This window comes from Amblyomma mixtum, chromosome 9 (assembly GCF_055824585.1).
Source record: "Amblyomma mixtum isolate Tamu chromosome 9, ASM5582458v1, whole genome shotgun sequence".
Classification (NCBI taxonomy): Eukaryota; Metazoa; Arthropoda; class Arachnida; order Ixodida; family Ixodidae; genus Amblyomma; species Amblyomma mixtum.
Genome location: NC_143020.1, coordinates 62427965 through 62438097, shown reverse-complemented (window position 1 = coordinate 62438097; position 10133 = coordinate 62427965). Strand labels below are relative to the sequence as shown.

The 10133-nt window shown below is 44.1% G+C and overlaps 1 protein-coding gene across 1 annotated transcript; it reads left to right on the top strand.

Annotated features, from left to right (window-relative positions):
* The first annotated feature begins 1181 nt into the window (after positions 1-1181).
* Positions 1182-3078, top strand: LOC149329305 (uncharacterized). Its single transcript, XM_089561913.1, has 2 exons — positions 1182-1274; positions 1963-3078. The coding sequence occupies exons 1-2, from the start codon at positions 1193-1195 to the stop codon at positions 2769-2771; spliced, it is 891 nt and encodes a 296-aa protein (XP_089418039.1). The 5' UTR covers positions 1182-1192; the 3' UTR covers positions 2772-3078.
* Positions 3079-10133: the final 7055 nt, after the last annotated feature.

Genomic DNA, 10133 nt, shown 5'->3' with positions numbered 1-10133 from the left:
CTATGCTCTATGCTTGTAGCTGTGTGCTCTAGTGATGCTATACACTGTTGCTCCATGCCACACCAGTTTTACCGGATTTACTGACCCACAGTGTTCGTCTTTAGTTTTGCTCGACTGCATCACAGAACGTCCGTAAAATGAATATAGTGCTCCTGTGATTTCTCCTCAAAGTAATGCAACAACTGATGACAAGTCGCACCTTTACTCGATATTTCTCGCCACGTTCACTCTTCCTGCAACGGTGGCCAAGTCATTGGAGAAGGCATCTCGCATGTAGGTTTAATGCCTGGAAATGGGTATTAGGCCCACACCCTTGTGTTGACGAAAGTGCCTTGCACCATGATGTTCTTTCACCAAAGCTAACCTTGCATCATAAGAATTCATCACTGTCATTAGTTCCAATGAGCTCGCCTCATCATCATGTTCACAGAAATGTGCTTTAGTGCCATCCATGGTGTTAGAAGAACTGGTCACCTTAAACCTTTTTCAGAGCAGTGCATTGGGAAACTCGGTCACTCTAGTTTCGTCCTCTTTTTCCCCCCTCATTTCTTGCCCCAAACTTGGAGGTGTGGGTGTTGCACACGTAAATATGGTGTGCTCTAACTGCACTTAAGACAGAGTAGTGTGCATTTTCAGATGTGCTTCTACTCCATTAATTGCACTCTTGGAAACGGTGGAGGCATAACATCATGTTGGGCAAATTGGCAACATTCTTGGGCAGCTGTAACCTGGGCAATTTTTCCAGTAGGCATCCTCCGAAAGTTTTTTTTCTTTGCGCAGTACAATGACTATAAAAGGTTTATAATTAATGATGGCTCTATCAAGTTTTTTTGTCATGAAACATAACTGACACGTGTTAGTTCTTAAGCCTGTGTTAGGTAGACTTTTACTGTCCTTCCCACGAAGCCAGCCATTGTGCAGTGGCATTCTTCAATGCAATGGCTGTTGGCTCATTTCCAGTAGGCGTGTAAATTTGTAGACAAAAAATTGTCAGTGTTTTGTGAGCATAAGTGTAGTAACTGTCTGCAGGCAGATTTAAGACAAATGTTTGCTTTTGAACGCACTTTTTTTCAAGCTCAACCTACTGAATATATACAACCTGGATGAGCTGTTTTACGAGATTGTATTTCTTATTCACTGTGTTATGTGCATAACACCGCATGACCTGTTGCACAGGTAATCTTTTGTGTTAATGGATACAATCTGGTTTTCACATGCAGGCTTGAGCTCCGAGGACCACAAACATGGTGTACTTTCATGGCAGAACTCATCAGGTTAGAATCTGCAGTTTTTATTCATATATTCTCTCCTGAAGGCTGTCTTCCAAAGAGCAGTTTGTTGGATACTGAAGCTTTAGTTTAAGCTGTGGTGAATGATGGTGATATGTGCCTTCGATATTCTGGAAAATTGTTTTCTGTGATATGTGATCTATTCTCTCTGAACTTTCACCGCTGCGAGTTGTGTTCATTGCTGCAAAAAATTGTACATGAAGCCAAGGCCTTGTCTCGCTTTTAGCCTTTTTCTCTTTATAGACACTGTCTAAGGAGCAAATAAAACAAAAAAATGGCATTGGGCTAGGCATAGCTGACTTTCACTTGTTTAGCTATCAAGCCCACCTGTGTGGACTTTAGACAATGTCCGTCATGATGCCAGTAGTGTCAGCGCTAGGGTCAATTGGAGCAACTTTGGGTGCATTACAAAGGCTGCCCAATTTTTTTTTTGCAGTGATAACAGCTCGTGCAGCCTAAATTTTTTTTTTAGTGTGTGCAGATTGGACTGTAGGGACATCTTGTTTCAGGCCTGATTTCTCCTTAAGGCAGATCTGTTGAGCAAAACTTTGATAGGTAACCACCACTTTTGATGAGAGTGTCCTCTGCATTCTACTTTTATTCCTAGCTCCATGAGAAGTGTGGGTTGTTGGTTCTTTCATTTTATTTAAATTACTCTGCCTGTGCAACGCAGGTTCAGTCGTGACACACAGCAACCATGGCACACCTCATCTGCAAGATTCAACCAGTGAAAGGCACCCTATGAGCCACTGCATGGAATCTACTCCTTCCGGTATGGGTCGCCACCGCAGTAATCCCTCAGGAAATAAGCTGCACAAATGCACCCACTGCAACAAGGGATTCAAAACAAGATCCTTGCTAGTGCGGCATCTCCGAATCCATACCGGCGACCGGCCATACCATTGTAACGACTGTGGAAACAGCTTTGCACAAAAGGGAAATCTGAGGGCACACCAGCGCACTCACACAGGCGAGCGACCTTACTTTTGTGACCACTGTGGGAAGAGCTTTGCACAAATGGCCACCCTGAAGGCACACGAGCGCACTCACACAGGCGACCGCCCTTACCATTGTGACAACTGTGGGAATAGCTTTGCACATATGTCCAATCTGAAGGCACACCAGCGCACTCACACTGGTGAACGTCCTTACCGCTGCGACCACTGCGATAGCAGCTTTGCACAAAAAATAACCCTTGAGCAACACCAGCGCATACACACAGGCGAGCGACCTTACTGTTGTGACCACTGTGGTAGCGGCTTTGCACAGAGGATTCTCTTGGTGAGACACATCCGTACCCACACAGGCGAAAAGCCGTATCAGTGCCAGCTGTGCCCCATGGCCTTTTCGGTAAGCTCAAGCCTTGTGAGTCATGTTAGATCCCATAAGGGTCAAAAGCCCTACCAATGTGACTTATGTCAAAAGACATTTAGCAAGAGGCAAAATTTGAATCAGCACAAAAAGGCGATTCACAAAAAGTAGCAGTGGTTCGTGACGCCCTTTGTCGATACTTTTTCCGAGCTACCTTTTTATATGCAAGCTAACAAGATTCTAGCTGAATGCCCTATGAATTGTGTTGGTAGCTAACAGTCATCATTAATCACATTTTGCGGAGTTTTCAGAAAACATTTGTTCTCTTAGGCAACATACAGTCAGTCAGTCTTTCCTGAACACAGAGAGTGAGCCTGCTAAGCTCACAAATTTGTATGAATGGAAATGAAATCATGTTCTTGCATGGATGGCATCATTTCCTGTTTAAAAGAGACTTTCAAAAAACTTTATACCCACCCAATATTCCTCACTGGCGCTAAATGTTACCCTGCTTCATTGAAGTTTCAGGGAGTAAAAGTGCACAAAAGAATTATTTTTAATCCTTAAGCCTGAGTGGGGTGATTTTTGCAACAATCAATATAAATTCACTCATTCTTATCTGAAGCTATAAATGTTTGTATGACAATAGAGGAAAACTTGTTCTTGTTAAATCTTTGTGTTTTTATTCCAGCAGTGTTAATGGCAGGAATGAGTGAGGACAAGCAGGTGTCCAGCCTCAAAATTTTGTGTTTTGCATTAATTTGGTGGCTTGAGGAGTTCTTTGTTGTGTCTGCTGAAACGAAAATTACTGTGATTAGTACCATTGAAAAACGTAATCTTATGAGCTGTGTAAGGCTCATAATTTGGGTCAACTGCGGGAAATTGCTTAGTGCACATTACTATTTTATTGCAGTTTCCTCTTTCAAAATGTTGAATGCATTCTAGCTGTTTGTAAAACTTCCTTGCTTGACATATTGTGCATTAAAATTCAATAGTAGTGCAGTTCTTCAAAAAGGTGCTGTTCGCTTTTGTTGTGTGTTATATTTCGAGCATCCCTAGACATCATTGTTCCTTGAATCCAGGAAAGAATTGCTATCATCACTCTCTTCAGGAGTTTGTACTGTTGCCCACAACAAAGCTATTTTGTCTGATAGCATTGCATTTCCAGTGGCACAACTACTTTTGTTTTTTTTTTTTTTTGTTGCTTTGGAGAAAAGTTTAAACTTCTCACTTTCTCAAACGCTGTGTTTTTGTTCATAGACATACCATTGCACACGTTCATTCTAATGAAGATCGATGAGCAACTTTTTGGGTGAATTCCAAATGAATAACCCCCGTTCTTCTCTGCTGCATGTTGCGCAGTCTTCATTATGGAGGACACCGCTTTTGTGCGGAGTAACTGCCATTTTATTTATCAAAAACTTGTGCCTACTAGCATAGCTTCAAGAGGGTCTGAAATTTTCACGTGCAAGGGTTGTGTTGACTTTGTTCTCTTTTCTGCGTTGTATGTGTTAAAGATCAGACAGTCTTCTCTGGACACCAGTTTTGAAATTCAACCCCATGGAATGCATTGTAATTCTGGAATAAAAAGAAATCATTTTTGTCCATTGTCACTAAGGAAACCACCGCATGTGATGAGAAAGGCGATTTTAGAGTCGATGTCAACTGCTTGCAGGTTTACAACATGTAACAGGCTGCGAATCTCCAAGTATCCTGTATTGTAAAATGGGTTAAAAGTTATATTGCAAAAAATATTTCCGCCATTAAAAGAATAATACTTATTTTGGGTGAAAGGATCTTTTATATTCAAAATATTTCAGTTTTTTTTTTGATCTTCGCCCCGGTGGTCGACTTTCGATATAGGCGAAATTCTTGAGGTCCGTATATTCTGCAATGTTACTGCATGTTAAAGTACCCCTGGTGGTCGAAATTTCTGGAGCCCTTCATTGTGGTGTCTTTCCTATCCTGGGTCGCTTTAGGATGTTAAACCCTGATACACAAAACTAAAGTTGTTATAAAGCCAACTCTCTACACACAACGCCTCCTTATTGGCTGCATAAAGAGAAGAGATGCTTTTGATTTATGTTGGCTCATGATTTCATGATAAGAGAAAGGGCTCGTAGGCAGCATCATTAAGGTCATGGTTCTCACTTGCAGGGATCTCATTTGTTGCTTAAAATTGCATGGACTAAAGAGGAATAGCTTCGTACTCTGCACAGTGCACGGGTGAATTTTTTAAGCATACACACCGCAACTTTGAAATGCTTCATCGCCATAGGTGATGTTATGTGGGTGGTTGCACGCATACCACCACATCCCTTACACAGCAGAACCACAGGAGAGGTATCTTGCTGTCAGCCTTGAACCACCGTGGTAGCTGCATGTGAAATATACTGCGGTGTAGTGGAGCACAATGCTTGCATACTAGTTTTGTTACCTGGTGTGCAACACCATGTGTGGGACAGGTTTGACCATTGGTGTGAAGTCAACGAGCAAATTAGACATGAGTGGTGGCACAGTTTTGGAGTGGATGTACAGTCTTTGTCAAAAGTTTAGAGCCCGGGGGGTTTGCTTCTAAGCCTCGTAGTGGGACTCCTGTAACATTCAGGGTTGTCCTACCCATTGGAGGAGGCAGGACCAGAAATCTTCTTACCTTCAGGAAATTTGGAGTGCCGGAGATGCATTACGAACCAGACAGTGTGCTTCTGAAGCAAACTCTTTGGGCTCCTAACTTTTGACAAAGGCTGTACATTGTTGTCTGTTAACAATACAGCAGAGTGACGAGGTGCACTCCTGCGGCACAGTTCACTGCTTGGCTACACATGCAGAAGCTGGCATTGCTCTATCTAGTGCATTTCTGTGCAGTTCAGAGTTGTATTGTTTCAGTGAATCATGGATCTGCTGACATGCACTGAAAGGCTTTCTGTTGGTGTATCATGGCATTGCTGACAGGCACAGAAAAGGTAGCCTTTTTTTTGTTATAATACAGGTGTAGAAAAAGCGCAATATCTGAGCAGGTACAATCAATCAAAAAATCAGCCAAGCAATGAATGCTAGGAAAAAAACTACAAAGGTATTGTCTTTGTGTTATTTATCATGTGGGCTGGTCACATTTGGATGCCGGGAGGCTTGGACCTCCTGCGCAGTTCTGTGTTCTGTTGGTGTACCTTCCCCCTTATCACATGTGATGCGAATAAGTTGGCTGACCATCGCTTTCGAACAATCACAGCACTAAAGTCTGCAGTTTTTATTGAAGCAAAGGCTTCACAACGGGACCTCGTGCTTCAATTGCCGGGTCCCTAGTGTTGACCTTCGGCTGAGTTAGAGGTCAAACCACGAAAAAGCGAAAAAGAAATTCAATCAATATCTACGAGTGGGAGTCGAACCGACGGCTGTGCGAACAGATGTCCTTTAAGGGCCGCTCAGCGTGCCTTTTGTGCGATGTCAGTGCACGTTAAAGAACCCCAGGTGGTCGAAATTTCCGGAGCCCTCCACTACGGCATCTCTCATAGCCTTAGTCGCTTTGGGACGTTAAACCCCATAAACCAAACCAAACCTTTTGCTGGCGTGAATATTTGCTGACATGCTGCTCTGCGTAGGGGAGGGAATGGGGAGTAAATATGGAAGAACGGTGTTAGAAAAAAGTGCTGTCATTAAGAGGGTTGGAACGCAATACTTCAGTGCATGATGGCTTCTGGGAAAAAAGCAGCGCTGATACGAGGGATAAAGAAAGAAGAAGATGGCTTCTTTGGATGCGACGGAAGTCAAGTTCTGAGCGTGTACAGTGGGGTGATCAAGTGTTCGGCAATTTAGAGTCGGTCTAAAACACCGCTAGTGTCTAAATAGGCAAATAAGCATATCATACATGTTGTTGCTGTCTGTAGCAGCTTAAAGGACCTAATAAAGAGTCCACTGTGAGTGGCACTTGGGTGACGGACTGCATGCATTGTTGATAGTGTGCACATTCATTGGCGTACTCTGGACATTCGAAGAGAATATGAAGCACAATCTCAATTGAGCCACAGTTGTCACAATGCGGACTGTCTGCTTGCTTGAAGCGGTATCCTCGAATGTTCGTAAATGCAACATTAAGACAAAGGCGATGATAAATTGTTTCTAGATGATGCAGAAGCCCAAGCGGCAGCGCTTCATTTGAGCTATGGGACGATGGAATGGAGAAAGGGGTAATGATGACTTGGCGAGTTCCAGAGAGGATTCTTTTCATCCTGGGTATATCGTTTGGCGAGTTGGGATGCATCTGATCTTGTGAAGAAGATGTGCTTGTAGTTATGGTGCTGTAGACCTTTGTGGGCCGCTTCGTCTGCTCTCTCATTGGCCAAGATGCCGCAGTGAGCTGGAATCCACTGTAATATTATAACGTGGCTTTCAGCAACAGTCAAGTGGTGCAGGCATCCAGTGTCATGAGAAATGGGCTGGTGATTTGTTCTCTTCAGTAGGCTGGACAAGGTTTGTAGCGCTCCTTGCGAGTCCATGAAGATTACCCAGCATCCTGGGTTATGGCGCAGGATATAGGAGACAGCTGCTTTTATTCCATATAGCTGTGCTGTGCTGGAGGATGTCCTACGTTGTAGTCGCCATGAAAGCATTTGGCCTGACGAGGGCACATAAAGGCCGCATAATGAGGATTCGTGAGAAGTTGGGCCATCAGTGAACATGTGTGTGTCTTGCGAATACTGCTCAACTAAACAGTTGGTAGTTAGCACTCGTGAACGTCTGTGTCTCTCTCTTTCCTTCGTCCCTTGTCTGTTTTTTTGCGCTGAATTCTATTTAACATGCTCAGCTAAGTAGTTCAGAGCAGTTTGTAGCAGCACAGTTTGCGGCATACCATTCTTCTAAGTGACACCCGGTATGAACTGTTTGATTACAAGAGGTGAGAGAGTCCAAGGAGGAAAACTTGGAGCCAGTAGTTTAAGTGGCTGACTGATGGCAGGAAGATGCAATAGCTGCACAGCTTGACCAAAGCCGGAATTGCTGTGGGTTGTATGGACTCCGTGCAGGAAATGTTTATTCCCTTAAAGTACATGACATAAATGGCTTAGTATCATTACCTGTGCAGCAAAGACTTTGAGCGGTAGACATCCTGCTTCCGTGTTCGTGAGGTGGAGGAGCTCTTTGGGAGGCCAAGACAGATCCACAGGCAGGTGTTTCATGCTGCCTCCAGTGTCCTCTCATTTGTAGGTGACATTTTCTGCAATACAGGAAAACTATATCGCAGAACACCATGAACATAGGCCTTATGAAGGAGAACCATAGAGCGACAACTGCAGCCCCAATGCAATCGTGCGATGAACTTGAAGATTTGTGATGCTGCTGCTATTCTCGCACGGAGTTTTTTAACATGCGGTGTCCGAAAAAGGTTTCGGTTGATGACAATGTCGAGGGATCATTTTGTCCATACATAGGGTAGCAGGTTCCCATCAAGAAGGAGCGGATATTTGGTCATTTTTTTCCTGGTGAATGCCAAGGTAACACTTTTTTCCAGGGAAAGATGCAGTCCTCGGAGACCCATGTATGTGGAGGCGTTTAGTAAGAGATCGTTGCATGGCGCAGCATGATCTGGATTCACTCCAGATGGAGATATCATCTGTATAAAGCATGATGTATGCTCCCTTTGGTAAGTTTTGTGTTATTTGTACCAGAGTGATATTGAACAAAAGGGGGCTGAGCACAGCACCCTGTGGTACGCCCTTTTCTACTGCATGAGGCAGTGTTGGACCATGTGGGTGCTCATAAACATTTGTTGCTCTTTCAAATAGTTTTAGATCCACTTGTACAGGTTGCCTCCAAGACTGGCCGAGGCTGCTAGAATGGCATGGTGGAAAACAGAAGTCTTGATGTTGAAGAAAACAGCGATCGGGATGCGCCCGGCATGTATGGTTTCTTCAAGTGATGTGACGAAGGCAATGACATTGTCAATTGCAAATCTCTGCTGACGAAACCCGTCCATTTCTTGAGGGTACTCATTGCAGCTTTTGAGAAAACCAAGTTATATGCGCTTATGGATCATACACTCCATAAGTTTACTTACACTGCACATGTGCTGCCTGCTCCTTTGTAGCTGCTTTTTTTGTGGTCACCACCACGAGGCATAGACTCAGGTGCCAGTCTGATTCATTTCATTCAAAGACTATCAAAAGTATGGTCATGCTACCATCTTTTATTTGTCTGAGGAGTAGTGTTCTACCTGACTTATGTCAACAGCTAAAGTGGAATTTCGATGGAGGCTAAACTGAAGAGGCCCGTGTACTGTGCGATGTCAATACACGTTAAAGAGCACCAGGTGGCCGAAATTTCCGGAGTCCTTCACTACGGCGTCCCTACTGAGTCGCTTTGAGACGTTAAACCCCCATAAGCCGTCAAACTATTCATTCAAGTTCAAGTAAATGGCATATAAAGGGTGTTCCACCTAAGACTTTCTACAATTTCTAAAAATAGACTTTTTGAGTCGAAACGCTTTTTTCGGCGTTGCATTGTAAAGAGGGAAATACGCCGATGCACGGGCAGTGCCGCGGGACGGAGTGCTCGCGCTAGTCCCGCTTCTAAGGCTGACAAGGGACGATTTTGCTCGGGGTTGGTACCCATCGGATAAGACCTTACACACTTATAGCACTAATATACCGTCGTACGTACAAGTTCAGGCGTATATAAAGTTGAAAGAATGCAAGGATTGCCATCCACCGAGTGCGATATCGAAACCACGAGCCAACGGTGTCCAGTTTCGATTTTTCTTTCGCTTGCGCTGGAAGGTCGCACCTGCCACAACTGACGGCCAGTTTCCAATCGACTTTACCTTGTGCACGAAAAAAACTTTGCGGTGTCATAAGATATAGTTAATTTAAGTCGTGTACATGGTCCTCATAATGTTTATTTGTATTTAAATGTGTTCACGCCAAACATGCACGTAGGATGTACGATGACGCAAGCTGCATCGCGAGTGGCATCAACATGTGTACACTTTTCGTGTGTTGACGGTTGTGCCCGTTCCTTAGTCTGTTGCTTTGCATATTCGTGTTTATGTGTTGTCAGTCTGTGAGAAGAAGCAGCTTTGCAGAAGGAAATCTGTGCGACCCGGTGACGTCACTTTTGCAGCGTGCGCTAAATGGCCCGTGTTGTGCGCGCGTGCCAAATGTCGCCGCGCAGTCACGAAAGTTTCGGGATAGCTTGTTAACGCTTACTTATCATAAACGCCGTAGGAGTGTATAACCACAATACCAGACAAATTTGCTGCAGTTAAACCTGCCGGAGTTGTTTCTATAAACCTGCTATTTCAACATTTGCATCGGCGGGCAAGTAAACCAAACAGGCTGCAGGGTTAACTGACGGCGGCTCTTTCCTCGTTGGCGTTGCATAATCCTTCTCGCAGCGCCGTCCGTCCTCCTCCGCTTTAATGGTATTTTCCCGTTTTCGTTGGTTTACTGGATGTTTCTATTGCACTGATCTGTGCAACTTGTTTGAATTATTCGTAGCGGCGACTTCGGTTTTCTTATAATGTTTGCACTCCTTACTTTGCAG